The following is an 18,332-nucleotide window of genomic DNA, read 5'->3' as shown; positions in this document are numbered from 1 at the left end:
TTGGGACTGCCCTGGGAAGTGCAAGGGGTGTGGTCTGTGCACTTAAAAGCCCTTCTTCTTGTTACCCGTGTGCTGAGGTTGGTGGCATAAGACTCAGTCATCACCATGGTCTACTCTTAGAAAGGTGTTGAGTTTGATGAGAGCATAGCTGCCACCCTGGTGCCTACCAGCACTGAACTGGGACTCACCCCCTGGTCCCCTCTGGCCAATGGCTCGCCCCCCCAGATGTCTTACTGTCTCTGCAGGTAACTCTGGATCTGTCCCAGCACCAAGGCATGGTGGTGCGCAGGGTCTTGAACACAGAGGGTGATGTGGTGAACAAGTTTGGTGTCACTGACTTCCCATCTTGTTACCTGCTGTTTCGGAATGGCTCTGCCTCCCGCGTCCCTGTGTGAGTACTGCGTCTCCCTGTTCTCTCTCCTGTACTCATCCCGCCTGCCTGCTGAGAGAGGCCACAGCCCTAGCAGACAGATCCTTTCTCCCTGGAGATTCTTTGGAGGACAGGAGGAACACCCTGCAGGAGAAGCAGTCGTCTGTCCTCTGTGTGAGACAAGGCCCTGTGGCCTCCACAGCTCAGAGGTCCTGCCTCAGTTCTGACTGCTCCTAAACCACCCACACCCAGCCCTGGTCCTATTTCCCATCCTTCTCTGTTCATAGACAAACTCATTGGCAGGCTTCAGGCCTGGCAAGAACTCAAATATGCCTGACCCTCCCTCCCTTTGGTTTTCTAATTGCAGAAAAGTTCATTAGAAGCCAGACAATAGCCTGTTCCAAAATGCTGAGAGAAAACAATCAGGCCAGCCTCAGCCCCACTGTCAGGCTCCTGCCGCTGAATGGCCTGTTAAATGGCGCCAGATGGTGCCTTGGTGCCCTCCCTGGGCAGATGATTGATGTCATCCTGGCCCCACAGGCAGCAGCTCGAGGGCAGGGTGATCCAGGCTCGCCTGAGGTGCCCAGTGAGACGCCCCTCAGGGCCATTAGTGCCATCCTACACTGACACTGGGCATGGTGGACGCTTGCCCTTGCCCTGGCCCAGATCACCAGGCAGCCCTGAGCAGACCTGTTGGAGATTCAGGAAGCATGATGGCCACAGGGGGATGGTAGGGCTAGACTCTGGGCAGGCCCAGAACGTGCCAGTCCTGGTGGGGACAAGAAGCATTGTTTCCTCACTTGCAGTTGGTGGAGGGGAAAATTGTTTGTGACGATGCTGCTCCCAGGCCATCTGCTCATCGATAAACGTTGGGCCAGGACGGTGGAGTGGAAAGCAGAGCTTCCTGATGCCAGCTCCCAGGGCAGCATGTCACCCTGCTGCTGGGCGTGGCATTCCTGCCTCCCGGTGGCCTGAGCCTGATGAGGGGCAGTTTGTGCTCAGGGGAGGATTCTTGCCCTTGAGGCTCCTCTCTATTGGAAGAGAGAAACCAAAACATCTGGAGAATCCTGGTAGTTTGTTGTTGATGTTGTTGTTATTTCTTAATCACTTATCAAATGCCCTTGACTTCCTCGGGGAGAAATGTCACTGAGTGGGCTGCCTGAGGTCAGAGCCTTCTGCCGCTTTGGGTCTGTTGGGAAGGGAGTCAAGCCCAGTCATCCCTGTGCCCAGAGGGGCCCACCTGCCCTGCCAGGTGCCTGTCCCACACCCTCCCAGCCTGATCCTTCTGGAGCCAAAGGGCAGGTTGAGGAGACCTCAGACACAGCCACTTTTCTAGCTGGAGTCCCACATCAGGCTGGTGGCACCGAGGCTTTCCAGTGTGTGTAGTGAATGGGAAGGTTGTGAAGCCTGGGGTCCCACCCTTGACCACCAAAACAAGATGCACCAAGTTTGGTTATTTCTTCATAAGCCTTTCTGCCACCCTACTTGCCTCTGACACTGGTCAGCCTTCCTGTGCCCTCTCCCTCACAGGCTGGTGGAATCCAGGTCGTTCTACACTGCCTACCTGCAGAGGCTCTCTGGGCTCACCAGGTCGGCTCCCCAAACCACAGCTGTGCCGACTGCTGCTGACACGGTAGCACCCACAGTGTGGAAACTGGCAGATCGGTAAGGCCTCGCGCTGTTCTCCATCCACTGCCCGCCCCTCTGTGACAGACACGTTCCTGCCCTTTCCAGTTCCTGTCACAGGTATAGCACCTGCTGTTCTAAACCTAGATTCCCCCACCCCAATGGCTAGCCTTGGCCTTTGGGGTCCCTTGGCTGCTGGCCATGCTCAGGAGAGTTAACTGGTGACTTCAGTGTCTACTGCCTGGGCCCCATGCCATATGTGGGGACTGCTGAATAACACACATGTCCCTCACAGTGGAGGGAATACTGTGCAGTGCCCACCTGGCTGAAGCTTAACTCTGTTCAAGAATGAGTAGAATCAGCTTGGAAGGATACTCAGCAGCCTACAAACCAGCTCCCCGCCCAGGCACGTATTTCCTCAGCAGCAGCTGGGTGCTGGACACTGTGAACACAGATCAGTAGTCCCTACCCATGCTGAGTGTACAGCCCCCTCCACAGCATCCCTGCTAGGAAGGAACCCACCTCACTGGAGTGTCTGGTGTCAAGGAACTCATTTCTTTTCCAGGTGTTTCATATCTTTGTGTGTGGTTGTAAGCATGAGAAAGCTGCTGTTATCTCCTAAGCTCCTTGGCTTTGCTCCTGTAGGAGACATCCTGTTTGTTGTGCAGGGAGATGGTGAGGTTGACCTCTGCTCTGGCACCCACCTGCATACCAAGTGGAAATGTCTGATTGTGTAACTCAGAGCTGGGTCAAGAAAGTAGCCTCCGTTAGAGGGCTGCACAAGAGACTTGGGGGAAGGTCCTAGAAGAATTTCAAGAAGGATTTTGCATCTAACATGTGGGATTTAGGGTGGTGAGGACCACTGGAGATTTTTAGTAATCAACGGAGAAGGAAAGAGAAACCGAGAAGTGGGAGTGGTCATTATTGTTCCTAGAGTACAGATGAAGAATGGAGGCTCAGAGAAATCAAGTTATTCACCCAAGGTTGCTAAGCAAATTGCTAGCAGAGCCAAGTGCTAATTTATAGGACTCTGTGACCATTAGCAACACCCCTCTTCTTCTCTTCCTCTGTCCCTGAATGCTCCTTCCTATTCCAGGCCCTGTGGTTAATGCCCTTTTCATTCCACCTCCTTCTGGGTCCTCAGATCCAAGGTCTACATGGCTGATCTGGAATCTGCGCTGCACTACATCTTACGGATAGAAGTGGGCAAGTTCTCAGTCCTGGAGGGCCAGCGCCTGGTAGCCCTGAAAAAGTTTGTGGCAGTGTTGGCCAAGGTGAGCAGGACATGGCTTCCCTTGTCTGCAGTTCCTCATGTGATTGGTGCATGTGCCTGCAAACCACGGTCATGCCAGCCTCTCCCATCAGGAGCTCAGGATCTGGCCAGGCATCTGGACCCACAGCTGTCCCAGCCTGCCCTGGGCTGCTCCCCTCCAGTCCCAGCCATATCCCACACCAGTGCCCCACTGCCAGGGCTAGTCCATCCCATGGGGAGCACGCAGGTGGGACACAGGGCCCAGCTGTTCAGTGACTGTCACTCTGCCTACCTGCCTAAATCTTGTACCTCACTTTGAGCCCCAGAGTTTGGCATCTCCCTCCCTGTTGGGGCCACTGGGAAAGTAGGACCTCTGGGGTACCACAGTGAAGAAGAGAATTGCTTTTCTTGTCTTCCCTCTCAGTTTGGCCCAGGACACAGGGCCCTGACCCTAGCTCTGCCTCCTCTTTCCTGGGAGGTGGCACGCTGGTCAGGATGGACCTGATGTCCCAGGGGCTGCAGAACGTGGCTCCTTCTCATAGCGGGATTGGGCCACCTCTCCCTGGATCCAGATCCTCTGCCTGGCTCATCAGCTTAGGACCAGCTGGACTCTTCCGAGTGCTGCTGCTGAGTCAGCTTTGGTGTGGGCCCCTTGGCTGACCATTAACTTGGCCACCCTCAGCCCTAGGAGCCTGTCCTGCTTGGCACAGGTCTGCAGCCATTGTGTGCTTCCCCTTGGGAACTTCCTGTGTCTGTCTGCTCTTTCCCACCTCACCCAATGGCACTGAGAGAACTCTATGAGGGCTATTGTAGCCTAAGGCAAGATAGTCTTTGGCCCCCACAGAGTTCCATGCAGAATTAGTCCATCCCAATAATGGAGACCTTTGCTGAGTGCTGCCTGTTCCCCACCTTGCCGAGGCCTAGGGCAGGCAGCTCTGCAGTAGAGGGAGAAGAGTCTAGAGCCATTCCATGTGCTGGCTTCCTGCCAGCCCTGAGGGGCACCCTTGTGTGCTTCCCCAGTGAGCCTCTGGAGGGAGGACGGCACAGTCACACTTGTGTCTCAGCTGTACCCAGAGTTGGTTTTCTGTTTGGCCCTTGGTGGGGCTGTTTGCAGCCATGTGATGGGGAGGATGAGACCCAGAAAGGACCTGATTTGGGCAGAGGCCTCAGCAGCGCTCTCCCACGCTCCCAGCTCCCACTTGCAGCAGGTGCGGAAGAGTTTGGAGGAAGGAGTCCTCCCTACCAGAAGCCTGCACTTCCACAGGAGTGGCTGGCAGGACTGGCCACTGGGTGGCGTGTGGTCACCAGGGTTTCCCTGCTCCCTGTAGTTCAGAGCCTCATCCTTTCTTCTGACACTGTGGCTTTAGAAGGCGGAAGGTGCCAAGCCAAGATGGGGGAGGGTCAGTGAGAGTGCTGACTTTAGCCGTGGCTCTGTGCAGGGGAGCAGATGAAGCACACCCCTTCCAGCCGCCGCTGACTCTGGGAGGTGTTCAGCCCTCAGGCCTGATGCTGTTAATGGCTTTCCCAGAGAAAGAGATCTGGTAGTGGGTTTTTCTGTTTAGTTATCGTTCCTATCTCCAGGATCATCCTCTCAAAAGGTTCTTTAATTTTTTTTTCTGCAGGTTTCTCAGGGTCCTTGTCCTCTCCACATGCCTCTGTGGGTTTTTTTCCTTCCATATTTTTTATTGGTGCATTATAGTTGTACATAATGGTGGGGTTTGTTGTTACATATTTACACACAATATAGCAGTATAGTTTGGCCGATATCATTTCCCAGTTTTCCCCTTGTCTTCCCCTCCACTCTCCCCGAGTCTCTTTCCTTCATTCACTGAGCTCCCTTTGATTTTCATGAGATCTGCCCCCACCTTTCTTTTCCTTTTTCCTCTCTAGCGTCCGCATATGAAAGAAAACATGCACCCCTTGACTTTCATGATTTTGTCTGACCTGCTGTACTGCTGTGGCCCTCCTTCTCCCCACCCCCACGCCTTGTGTATTTGTACATGCAAATGTGTGCATGCAAACACACACGCGCTCGCACACACACACACTCCTCCCTGGAGTCCTTGTGGCTTCAAAGAGCTGATACTAATCAGATTTGAGTTGACTTATTGTCAAAGTAGCTTTTCATGTTCTTCAGAGACTATTGGGAGTTACCATCAAGATTTGGATGTTGGCACGAGGCCGCTGGGCTGGCCTGTCCCCACTGTCAGCCAGTAGAATACAAATGAACGATCTTTTTGTCATACTCACCCAGTGGGTCAGTCAGCTGCCCTATCAGAAGAGCTGAAAAGAGGACGTGTGGCCAGGGCTCCCAGCAGCCTTGAGACGTGGCTCGCGGCCAGGCCTTCCTCCCAGTGGAGGCATGTGGCTGAGGCAGCACCAAGGCCTGAGCCTTCAGGGCCCATTCCCACTTAGGGTCTCCTTTCTCCTCCCTCTTCCTCTGACCTTTACCAGGTGCCCCAGAGCAAAGGTAGTAAGGATTCTATGTTTGTGCCTTTGGTAGAATATTTTCTTGGTGCTTTTGGAACAAGTAGGAAGCCCCACCTTAGTACACACTTAATGGGCCCTCCCTCTGCAGGGTTGTGAAACTGGCAGAATTGCTTTTCCCTTTGACTTCCACCTGTTCCTCTTCACAGTATTTCCCTGGCCAGCCCTTGGTCCAGAACTTCCTGCACTCAATAAATGACTGGCTTAAGAGGCAACAGAAAAAGAAAATTCCCTACAGTTTCTTTAATGCTGCCCTGGACAGCAGAAAGGAGGTGAGTCTGGGAGGCAGTGAAGACCTTCTTCCCAGGCTTGATATTTATGGGAATGCAGGGGGTTAACACTGTAATCGTCCACTGCTGCACCAGTTAGCATTCTGGTGATCTTGGCTGGGTCTTTCCATTAATAATTAATAGACTACTATTTACTGAGCCCTACACATATATCTCATTTACTCCTCATAAATTAGTGGAAGGTAGATTTTTGTCCCCATTTAGCAAATGAAGAAACAAAGCTTAAGAGAAGTTAAGTGACTTATCTGGGATCCTGCAGTGCTGGTTAGTGGTTGGACTGGGATTGGAAATGGTGAGGCACCGGCGTTTCTAGCTGCCACTGTCTGCTCTCTCCACGCTTGTTGCCGTCCTCAGCATTGCCTCTCCAGGGCACCTCCCTGGTCTTCTGCACATGCCACTACTTGCCAAGTGGATCACTGCAGCCAGCAGATGCAGACCTTATTATAGACTTTAGGATGTTAAAGCTTGGGGAAGCCTCAGAGATCAGCCCCCTTGTTTTACAGATGGGAGATTGAGGCTTCATCCATCTGCTGGGCCTTGGATGGGTGGCTGGTGGGAGGAGAGTGCCACCTCTCAGGTGATGTGTCTCCTAGAAGCTTCTTTCTTAACCTCTGTTTCCCCCCTTTGCTCCTCTCTTATGCACTCACACCCATGTCTTCCTTAGGACACTGTGCTTGCCAAGAAGGTGAACTGGGTTGGCTGCCAGGGGAGTGAGCCACATTTCCGGGGCTTTCCCTGCTCCCTGTGGGTCCTCTTCCACTTCCTGACTGTACAGGCAAGTCAGCAAGGTGTAGACCACTCGCAAGAGCCAGGTAAGTCCAGGGCCTGTTCACCCGCTGTGCCTCACCCTGCCCTGTCCTGCCCTCCCGGGATAGGTAGCAGGATGACTCCTTGCTGCCCATATGTAGGCAGTCTTGGGGCTCCAGTGGAATCTGCATTGGCAATTGGTCACACACCGCCAGCATGGAAGTGGTCCCAAAATGAAGGACTTTGAGAATCTACCCAGTCTGCTCCCCTGCATCTGGGATCATACCCCTTAGGCTCTGGGGCCTGAGGCTGCTACTTGGCTTTGTTAGGGCTTATGGCTTGCTTTGTTTTCAGTCCTCATGAGAAATTTGTGATTGTGTTTTTTACACTCTTATAAAAAAAGTTCATCATGTCCGTTGCGATCTACAGAGCTGATAGTGTGCCTTGTGAATAATGTGATTGTTTCCCACTGAAAAATAATTTTCCTGGGGAAGTGGAGAATCCCATTTCCCCTGCTGCCCTGTTCTGTCCCCAGGTGGCACAGCTGGGCTCTGTGACCTCCTGTCTGCACACCTACTTCTAACACTTTGCAGATGGCCATCCAGTTCAGTATGCATCTCCTGAGAGCCAAGTTTACATCAGGCACTGGGTCCTCGTGGAGGATCAGAGGGAATAGAGACTGTCCCTGTTCTCAGTTGTCTGGAGGGTGTAGCAGGTCGGACAGAGGGCCTCGACCTGTGTCAGGGCTGAGAACCCTGGGAGGGAGAAGGTTGGGCCCTAAAACAGAAGACAGCCCTGTGCTGTTGAAGGGCAGGGCTTCACATGGGAGGAAGAGTGAGAGGGATGGGTGGATGGGGGGCAGCTTGGAAAGAGGAACTCTGGACACAGACTGTCGGAGGCAGAGTGAACTGGAGGGAAGCCACAGTCAGTCGGTCCATCTGTCTATGCTTAGGGAGGATCTCCACAGTGCCAGTCATAGGTGCCATAATTGCTCGGGATGCAACAGCTCAAGAGGCACTGAGTCCCTGCCTTCAGGGTCCAGTGTTTACTCCAGGGGCAGTAAACAAAATTAGAAAATTTGGGGTTAATGATGAATGCTGCGAGTAGGACAGCGCAAGGCAGTGCGTGGGGTGCTGTGTGCAGACGGACACCCGGCCAGTCTTCTCTGAGGGACTCCCTGTGCTGAGAGCCTCATGAGAGGGAAGCAGGCATGGGGCATCTGGAAAGAAGCAGCCGTGACAGATGCCACAGACTGGGCGCTTGCAGTTATGGAGGCTGAAATCCAAGATCAAGGTGTGGCAGGCTCCGTTCCCTCAGAGGCCTCACCCCTTGCTGGTGGGTGGCACCTTCTGGGTCTTCACATGGTCTTCCCTCTCCCTGTCTGGGTTCAGAGTTCCTCTTCTTATGAGGACAGCAGTCATACTGGACTAGGTCTCATCCCAAACCTCATTTTACCTCAATTTGTTGAAGATCTATCTCCAAATACAGCCACATTCTGAGGCACTGGGGGTTTGGACTTCAAAATAACAATTCTGAATGGACACAGTTCAGCCCATAAGACAGGCTTAGAACAAAGGCAGGTGCAGAGAACAAGTTTTTGTGTTTATATCACATAAAAAGACCAGGGTTGGGGCCTGGTGGTTGGGGAGCTGAGGCCAAAGTGGGCAGGCAGAGGAATTGAGCGGGTGGGCATGGGGTCCTTGCTGAGGGATGGGTTTCCTTCTTGATTTCCTGTAATGGGAAACCACAGGGCAGTGACACAAATGTGGATGCCCTTGGAAGGCTGCTGGTAGAGGGCCACAGGGGGCAGAAGCTGTGGGGATAGTTCAGGAGTGATGGACTTGAAAGTGTAGTTGCCCGTGTGCCGATGGAAGAGGTGGTCAGGTTCAGGAATGTTTTGAAGGTAGCGTGGATGGGACCTAAGATGGACTGGAGGAAGAGGAGATGGGCTTCAGGGGTGTGGAGCCTGAGCCCTGGTGGACGATGGTCATATAGGCGAGCAAGGGCAAGACTTCAGAGGGGAGTGTAGAGCCAGGTCTGTTATGTGCCTGTCAAGTCATCTGAATGGAAATGTGCACACTGGAGTCCAGAGTCCCTGGAGAGGTCCAGGATATGTTAACACATAGAGGACAGTTACAGCCACGGGGCTGGATGGGCTCCCCAGTGGGAAAGCAGAGAAGAGTGCTGAAGAAGGAGCCCTGGGCCCGGCAGCACCCCAGACTACAGCTGGGACAGGAGCCAGCAAGGGAGCCTGGGAAGGGGAGGCCATTGAGATTTCAGAGGACCTCCAGAATAAAGTGTTTGGAGGACGAAGGTATAATCAGCTGAGTGAACGCTGCTGGAGGTGGTGCGAGATGAAATTGCCTCAGAGGGCGGTGCAGTGACATCCGAGGAGTGTAGACGATGATGACTAGACGGGTGGCCTGGAAGGAGACCCAGGGCATAGGAGTTTGTGACTGCCGGAAGGGGAGGAAGTAGGCAAGGAGCACTGGACTCTTGTCACACAGGTGGGGTACCTGTGCAGAGCTGGGAGGACAGGCAGCTGGGGAGGGAGCAGTGGTGAGGCCTGCAGGGGCAGGCAGCCCAGAGGACCCTGCGCATGGCATTCCCCTCTCCCTGCAGCCCCAGGCCAGGAGGTCCTCCAGGCCATCCGGAACTATGTCCATTTCTTCTTCGGCTGCCGGGACTGTGCTGACCACTTTGAGCAGATGGCTGTTGGCTCCATGCACAAGGTCCAGAGTCGGGATGAAGCCGTTCTCTGGCTCTGGTCTGGCCACAACAGGGTCAATGCTCGCCTCGCAGGTAAGGCAAAGCCACCTTCAAGGCTGGAGTCCTCTATGGTTTGGAAGCAGGTAGTTCAGGATTTGGGGCCAGAGACGGGGGACCCTTACCATCGCCTTGGAAGTAGCTGTGCTTCTCAGCTCACAGAGCCCTTTCACCTGCTCCGCCAGCCCTGCTAACCAATGCTGTATCATTAGAGCCATTTTCTAGATGAGAAAACTGACGCTGTGACACCATAAGACACTGGTCTTCTGAAGCTGTCACTGTCTTTCACCTGCACCAGGGCCCCTCTGTATGGCCTGTCCTGGTCTCTTCTGCCTCCCCTGTTCTGCTTTCTGGCTCCTCACTGTGACTAACAGGGAGGAGAGAGCTGGGCTTTTCCATTCCCCGGGCAGGGCTCCTGGCAGAGTGGGCTAAACAAGAGACAGGTGCCAGGGATTGGTTCCAATATGGGTGGCCTTGGCTTCTGCTTCCTGAGTGCAGTGCTTCCTTCCCTGTGTGCTGGAGCTGCTGGGTCCTGCAGGCAAAAACTTTAAATTCCAAGGATGGCGGGTAGGAGGGAGCCATCTGCGGACAGGAGACTGCTGTGTGTGGGAGACAGGAGTGCTTGGCTGTGACAACCTGCCAGGCTGGGCACCTGCGGGTAGAGCCAGTTAAAGGAGCTGAATGGAGCAGGTGCAGACACCTGCACTTGGTGTGGTCTCCTGGGGCTTCCTGGTGGACTTAGAAAAGAAGATGTGTGCCTGTCTTTTCTACCACCCCTTCCTACCTGTCCCCAAGTGCTCCATTTGACCCTTCAGCCTCATGACCTCAGCAAGCTCCAGCAGCTGCTGGGGGACTAGGATCCAAGCCCCTCCCCAAGGACCAGAAGTGAGTGCTCCCTCACCTGTCTGGTGGGGTCCTTTCAGGTCTCACTGATTATTGGCAGGTACACACTGCTCACTTTGCAGACCTGATCATGATTGTTTGCTGCATCCTGGATTTTGCCTACTGACCCCTCCAAAAATCATCCTGGCATTGCCATCACCTGCCTCTGCTATTTCCTAGCAGTCCACAACTTCTTTCCTTGTTAAAACTATCAGGAGATGCTACCTACAAGAAGGTTGGGCTGACAGGCTTCCCACACCTGCCTCAAGCTTCCTATCTGCCTACCCTGAGGCTGCAGTGTAGAAGAAGCACCTGTGGAACTGCCCTGAGCAGTGAGCTCTTATCTTAAAACATCTTCCCTTTAATCATCAAAAGTCATAGAACTTCACTGTATCAAATTTGGAAAATTTCAGAAAAATGGGGAAAGAGGGAGACAAATACTAGACCAACCAGAGACTACAAAACAGACCATTCCAAGACTTCTCACCCTCTCCCATGTCTGGGCCAGGATATAAACTGGCAACAGAACCACAAAGGAGTACAGTGGGCCAGGTCACCAGTGGGAAGTGACTGGAAACATAGAGTGCAAGGGTGTGGTGGGCAGGAATCCTCATGTGAGGAGGTGCCAGTGGTCAGGTGCTTGCTGTGAGCCAGCCTCTGCTGGCTTTCTGTCTGCAGCTGTCACTGCTGGTTGCAGATGGCGGAGGTCTGGCCTCCTGGGCAGGTCCAGAGAGTCTCAGCCAGCCTGTGTGTGCTTCCCTTCCCAGGTGCCCCCAGCGAGGACCCTCAGTTCCCCAAGGTGCAGTGGCCGCCTCCTGAACTCTGTTCTGCCTGTCATAATGAACTCAGTGGGGAGCCTGTGTGGGACCTGGGCGCCACCCTCAACTTCCTCAAGGCCCACTTCTCCCCACAAAACCTGGTCCTGGACTTCCCTGCATCTGGGCCAGCCCCCCGGAGGGGTGCACAGGGTTTGGCAGCTACCCCAAAGCTGGGCATGGGAGTGCTGGAACTGGTGACCAGAAATTCAACACTGGGTTCTGAGCAGGCTGAGCTCAAGGAGTCCCCTGGAGCCACAGTCCCAGATGTCCCTGCTGAGAGGCCTGAGGCAAATGGCACCCCAGAGCTGCAGCGGGGCCTTGTCATGAGCAGAGCTGCTCCTGAGCACACGGCCATGCTCCAGAGAGGGGCACTGGAGCAGCCCCAGGAGCAGCGGCACCTGGACAAGCGAGACACGAGGGCAGTGCTACTGGCTGGGGCCTGGGCTGAGGAGAGCCACAGAGAGGCACTGAGGCAAGGAGGCCCTGGCTCCAAGCAGCTGGCCGGCATCCCCGAGGGGATGCCCAGGGCCCTCGCTGTGTCCAGCCAAGGCCAGTGGCTGCAGGTGCTGGGAGGGGGCTTCTCCCACCTGGACATCAGCCTCTGTGTGGGGCTCTACTCCTTGTCCTTCATGGGCTTGTTGGCAGTGTACACCTACTTCCGGGCTAGGATGAGGGCCCTGAAGGTCCATGCTGGTCACCCTGCAGCCTGAACCATCCAGCTTGTGAGGGGCAGGAAAGAGAGCTGCCATCTCTTGGGCTTTTCTGGTCCCTTGCCCCCTTGCCTTCCTCCAGCCTCTGTCCCTGTTGGGAGATGGGAAGTCCAGAAAAGCCAGCTGCTCCAGTGAATCCCCTGCATCTGCTGGGAAAGAGAGTTCCATAGACACAAAAGACAGGAACAGGGTCCAGGTGCATTGCCCAGCAGTGGGTGGGCCACGCCTCTGGTGTGGGGATTAGGGTGCAAGCCGGGCCCCTCAGTACCACATTCCTGTTTTCCAGCTTATTTGAAGTCCTGCTTTGTTCTTGCTAAAGGCTCAATTTCTTCTGCTTGGTCTTAGCCCTTAAATTGGGGCAAGTGAGCCTAGAATTTCCAAGGTGTCTCATCCAGAGGAGGGCCTCCCAGGCTAGGGGGCCAAGTGGACTTCCTCACTGCATTCTAGATTGCTTCCCCAGTCTGGACACAAAGAGGTCTTTATACCTGAAAAAGAAGGACACCCTCAGACCCTTTCTGGCCTACCCAGCCTTCAGCTCCTCAGATCTGTGTGGAGCTCTTGGCTCAGGATGGGGTTGGGGGACTGGAAGCTTCTGGAAATAATGCTTTCTGGGTGAGGATATCTGCTGTAAGAGTAGTATAGGTTAGGGCTGGTGGACTTGCCCTGATAGGAGGGTGACAGTTGCTGGGCTGAAAGGTGTGTGGCTTGGTTGGTGACCTGAGGGGGTGGTGGTAGGTGAGGGGAAAGGCGCTAGGATTTTAGATGCCTTGGCGCTTAGCCAAGGGGGAAGGGGAGAAGCTTTGACTTCTCCCCATTGGGCTGCACCCTCTTAACTGGGTCTTTGTTTTTTATTTGGTCTCCATGCTATCCTTCAGATGTGGAGGGTGATGGGTTGAGGACAGTGAGGGAGTGACCTCTCTTTCAGGGTCTGAGGGGAGGACTGGCTGTACACATGCCAGTTCCCTCTCCCGCTGCTTGGGAGGGTGCTGAATAAATCATTCTCGCTGAGGCAGCGCCTGTGTATTCTTTACTTGCTCCTTGGAGACCCCGGGGCCCGGTCTGGGCAGGGTGCTCAGCACCCAATCTCGCCTGAACACAGACAGCACACAGCTCTCACCAGGGACATGGGAGAGAAGCCCTCCCCACTGCCAGCAGCACTCAGGAGCCCTGCCGTCCCCATAGGCCTTGGCATGAGCCTGAGTGAGCATAGCAGCCACCTGCCTGCCCAGAGTCCTGAGAAGCCTGTTTGCACCTGGCTCAGCTCTTCCTGGAGGGAGGACTTGTTTATCGGGGCTGGCCTGGGCTGGCTGCTCAGCAGGGAGGGGTCTCACGATTAGAGAGCTTGCCCCTAATCCAGCCTGCCTGGTTTTATAAGGATCAGAGCAACTGGTAATGAACCTCATTAAGGGGGAGCAGGAGCCTCAATCGGATTTGGGGTTTTCTCTGACATCTTCTCACAGCTCAGATGGTCTCTGCATGGGTGGAGCAGGTGGAAGGCCAAGGACACCCCCTGTGTTGGGGCAGCTGCAGGGGAGGCAGGCAGGTTCCCCTGTTCCTTGCTGTGTCACCTAACCTCTTTAGCTCCTGGGGTGCAGCTGGGGTCACCCACCTGCTCCCTCCATCCTCCTGGGCAGGATCTCTGGGCCCTGGCTGGGAATCTGAGATACCCACAGGCCTGCACATAATCAGATAGGGTGCAGGAAGCCCCAGGGCCAGTGCCCACCCCTGCATCCTTAGAAGATGGCAAAGACAGTGTTCGGTCAGCAAGCCCTGGAGCTCCAAAACCAAGACCGGGCGTTTAGGACTGGGTCTCTGCTGGAAATGCTGTCACGGGCTACTCCAGCCCACAGTGTCTATCCACAGGGTCAGAGACAGGAAACGGGTCCTTATTTGGACCCACTTAGTGGTGTGGATTTCCCCATCACAGCAAGCTTCTTTTTGCCCTGTCCAAGCCCCTCTGATTGATAGATGGGGTGGGACTCCTCAGCAGAACCGCCGCCTTTCACTTTGATTTCCCCAGGGCTCTTGTCCATGGCTTCGATAAGCCAGCCTGCCCACCAGCTGGTCCCCTCCCCCGCTCAGGCTGCCAGACAGGGAGCTGGGGATCACTGAGTCTTTCTAGGTTGTTTCTCTGTCCCTTGGGAGGCTTACATGGCAGAAGAGGGTCCCCAGAGGAGCCCTGTAAAGCAAAGACTTCTTTTGGGGGGCCCAGACAAAGAAACCTACCTCTCTCCAACATGTCACCTCCTGAAGGTTCAGGAATGATTTCCTCAAGATGGCAACTGAGCTGGGAGGGAAGGGTGAGTGGGTGTTAGCTAGGAAAATAAGGAGGAAAGTCTGACCAAAGGCAAAGGGGAGAGAGCATGTGCCCTGCCCAACAAAGAAAATGGGAATCGAAATATAATTCCGAGCAAGGGACTTTGTTCTTAATTTTGAAAGATTAACTCGGTGCCATATTGGGCGAGAAGCTGGGGTAAGACAGGAGTGCCCTCACCCCCCTGTTACGGAGTTTGGGAGGAAGGATTCCAGATTGTGAAACGTGCCCTCTGGAGGATGCAGAGCAGCAGGAAGGGGGTCCGAGAGCTTCCCCCTGCCCTAGATGTGAGCCAGGAGGTGGAGGAAGTGGGGGCTGGGCTGACTGGTGTGCAGGTGCTCAGGGACCTCAGTCCTGGGGGCTGCTTGTTTCTGCCTTCTTGGAGAACCACACAGGGTGGCCTACCTCTGGCCAGGCTCCTCCCTAGAAGTCCTGGCATGGGCGAGCCCAAGTGCAGTTCATCCAGGAGGGCACAGAGGAGCCCTTAAATCCGGCCTCAGAGTTAGGGACGGTCCAGCCTTGAAGAGAATGGACTCTGGAATCTGACATCTAGGTGTGAGTCCAGCTCCTGACACTGGTCGTGTGACTTTGGGTCCCACGTCAGTGACAGTAAAGTACCTAACTTTCCGGACTGTTGTGCCATGCTGGGCCAACAGCAAGTGCTCAGTGATGATAGTCCATTGTTGATGTCCATCTCCTGTTTTACTAAAACTCAAGGGGCCCCATGGGGGAGAGCTTTCACATAGGATATTCTGCGAAGGTGTCCCTTAGAGTGCCTGCAGGTGCTAGACCTCGAGCCACCACATCAGGTCCTACTGTCCAGGCCTCACAAAGGTGTTCAGTGGAGACAGTGCCTCCCTGCTCCTGTCTACTTCAGCTTATCCCCAGCTCCTTCACGAGATGTCTTCTAAAAAGCTTTGGAGTTTATCTCTATCTACGAAATGTTTATGCTACTGCAGAATCAATAATTACCATTTTTAATCTTTGCACTCATTTAAATCTCATTTAATCCCCCAACAGCCCTAGATGAAGAAATTGAGGTTTAAGGAGATTAACAAATGTCCTATGCCCTTTGTCCCCACCAAAATAAATAAATTTGCCTTTGTTCTCACAAATGGCTAGAGATAGATCTAGGTCTGGAACCCAGATCCACTCTCCCAACCCTCAAGCTTTGACCCTCTGCCTTCTCAGCCTACAATTCTATTCACATTCTGGTCCATTTAGAGCAGAGACCAGGCTAGTGTTGGAACTGAACGTGCCAGCCCTCCAGCAAGAACATTAACTGCTCTTTTGATTTTCTAATTTGAAGTCTGATGGTTGACACCTGAGTAGGAGGCCATATGGGATGATTTCTGGGGTGTGGAGTGTTGGTGATCGGAAGTGTGGACATCCTCAAGGAAATCCACCTGTTGTAGAGCTCTTGCCCCCTTCCTTGTGTGAAGGCAGAAGTGGCCTGTCTCAGGTCCGTGGAGGGCTGGATAGAAGAGGGGTCACTGACCACATGGAAGTGACCTTGGGTGAACCATTCACTTCCTCCACCTCAACTTTCTCATCCACAAAAGGAGGCTGCAGCCTTGGCTCATTGCTCCCCCTGGGGTCCCTGCCCCTGGTTCACTGCCAGCTCAGTGGGGAGCAGAGGTGAGAGTTTGTCCCTGTAGGGCCCTCCAGGGGCAAGGACTTCTGGCTAAAGGAGCCACAACCTCTTGATTTGTGTCCTGATGGAGGTCCAGGACAGCTAAGGAAGAGGAAAGCTCTCACAGCCTGACAGTTTGGGCACAGTGCCCTAGCCTCCTTTGCGCTGACCCACCAGGTTTCTCCTCACAGTGACCTTCCAGAGCTGCCTCCATGTACCCCTTCCCTGGCCCCTGGATTCCCCATTGCCATCTGAGGGGAAGGTTGCTGTGGACGCAGGCCAGCAGGATTCCTGGCTTTAAGGGCTAAGCCAAATCCCAAGGAACAACCTGTACACGCCCCCGCCTGTGCCTGCTCTCGTGTCTCCACACCAGGTCAGGCTCCTGGGCGTCCAGGCTGGCCTAGCCTATCCCATTCCCGCCCATGCTTCCCCTTGCTTTGCAGCCCTGAGGGGTCATCCACACCCCCGAGGGAACTCATGGTTCTCTCAGTCCTCCAGACCCTGCTGGACCTCAGCCCTTCAGACGGACCCAGCAGTGTGGTCTCCTTAATGGAGGGGCCAGCTGTTGGAGCCCTGGTGACTACTCAGGATGGAGGAGACCTCTTCTCAGGTGTGGTGGCTCTGAAGAGAGTAGCATGCTGGGGCCACAGAGAGGGTCCTGGGACTGCAGTCTCTGGTCACCTTCATGGTCCCTTTCTAGGTTTCACTGCTGCCTAGGGTGGGTTGGGGGATGGCAAGCATGGGTCACAGAAAAGAGTCTGGAGATCACAGGGTAGAGGTGGGGATGTCTGAGGATGCAGGACACAGAGCTAAGGGGCAGTCTCTGAGGGAGTTAGGAAGACTCTGAACTCTCTGTGGATTCTGGGAGGAGTCTACCCAGCAGGGCTGGAGAACTGTGCTTCTTCAGAGGATTGTTCATCTCCACCCTGAGAGCAAAAGCCTTTCCCTGGGGCCACCGAGTTCCCCAGGAGGGTGGCCTCTGGCTCTGTCCATTAAACTTCCCCGCCTCCCTCAGTGTTGGCTTGGCCTGCCTCTCACCAGAGAATCCGGAAGCTTCTGCCCACCATGGAGGGGCAGCTCCTAGTTGGAAGGGACTGAAAATTGTGCCGTGCTTGATTTTGTTTATAACATCCCCACCAAGTTCTTAGCCATCTCAAGGTTATCGTGGTCACAGAGCTTTCTGCCTTGGGGTTGTGGGGCAATTGTTTACCACTGGGGAATAGAATGTGGATCATTTGGGGGCGAATTCAGGTAAGACCCCACTTTCACACCAAATACCAAAACTCATGCAAAAACAACAAAAAAGGAAAGCACAGTTGTATACTTCACTTTAAAAAAAAATTTTTTTTAAACTGATACATATTTGAAACTGCACATATTAATGGGATAATGTGATATTTTGATAGATATATACACTGTAATGTTTACATGTATGTAAACATATCTCCTCTATTATTTATTTATGGTGAAAACTTGAAATCCTTCTAGCTTTGGAAATGCACAGGACATTGTTCTTATGACTAGTTCACTACCTTACTGTTTTTAAAAGCACAGAAACAATGGGAAACTAAGGTGAGACTTCACTCAACTTGACATCACTTCTTTAAAAATAAGTTGAAATAGAAAACAAAATCAAATGGCATATTTGGTAACTGGGAAAAATAAATGCCATAAATATGGCAAAAGAATCTTATTCTTGCACAGCTAGCAGTCTTAGAATGAGCTTGGCCTGCATGAATAAGACCTGGAAATGTTCAAGGACATATATCTATGAAGATACCATATCTATATATCTGCGTATATATGTATATCTGTCTAGAAAAAGTCTGGAAGAATATACACCAAATATGAACACCAAGAGGAGAGTCCCAGTAGCCTGGCCCAAATCCTGGCCCTAGCTTAAATGTTGAATTTTCTTGAAACAAAATATCCCTTTTGAAAGGAAGATAAATAGAATTAAAGGACCTTAACATTCTATTGTGAATAAGAAAAGCACTAAAACCCTATTGAAAATAATGGACCAATGTACTAAAACGAAATGAGAGTTGCCACTTTTTGCCTATCCTGTTGGCAAAGATACAGTAATTAACAATAATAAGAGCTACAATAAAGGGAAAGAGAAGTATGGATTACCTATGGCTGTGTGATAACCTCTCTAGAACTTAGGTTTGGGACAACAGTGGTCACTAATTTTGCTCATGAACCTGCAGCATGAGCTGAGCTCAGCAGAGAACAGTCATCTGCCCATGCAGTATGTCTGGGTGGGACCACCGGGCAAGTTGGTGCTGGCGATCGATTGGAAGTTTGGTTGGGGCTGAGGGCAGGGAACTCGCTCCTTTCCACGTGGGCCTCTCCATGGGCTGCCCACAGATGGTGGCTGGACTCCAAGGCCGGATCCAAAGGCAACGAGGAGGAGGCGGGTAGCATTTTCACACGC

At 53.4% G+C, this 18,332-nt stretch overlaps 1 protein-coding gene across 1 annotated transcript in view; it reads left to right on the top strand.

Moving 5' to 3' along the window:
- Window positions 1-12,960, top strand: part of QSOX1 (quiescin sulfhydryl oxidase 1) — a 36,591-nt gene extending 23,631 nt beyond the window's left edge. Inside the window, exons 6-12 of the mRNA XM_079105927.1 lie at window positions 246-391; window positions 1,901-2,035; window positions 3,141-3,270; window positions 5,885-6,007; window positions 6,690-6,837; window positions 9,395-9,574; window positions 11,188-12,960. Of these exons, the coding sequence (XP_078962053.1) occupies window positions 246-391; window positions 1,901-2,035; window positions 3,141-3,270; window positions 5,885-6,007; window positions 6,690-6,837; window positions 9,395-9,574; window positions 11,188-11,948 (1,623 nt within the window). The 3' untranslated portion in view covers window positions 11,949-12,960. The remainder of the gene's footprint in view (window positions 1-245; window positions 392-1,900; window positions 2,036-3,140; window positions 3,271-5,884; window positions 6,008-6,689; window positions 6,838-9,394; window positions 9,575-11,187) is intronic.
- The last annotated feature ends 5,372 nt before the right edge of the window (window positions 12,961-18,332 follow it).

This window comes from Sciurus vulgaris (assembly GCF_902686455.1).
Source record: "Sciurus vulgaris genome assembly, chromosome: 12".
In the NCBI taxonomy this organism is placed as follows: domain Eukaryota; kingdom Metazoa; phylum Chordata; class Mammalia; order Rodentia; family Sciuridae; genus Sciurus; species Sciurus vulgaris.
Note: the sequence above shows the minus strand (reverse complement) of the source record. Positions and strands in the feature narration are given on the sequence as shown.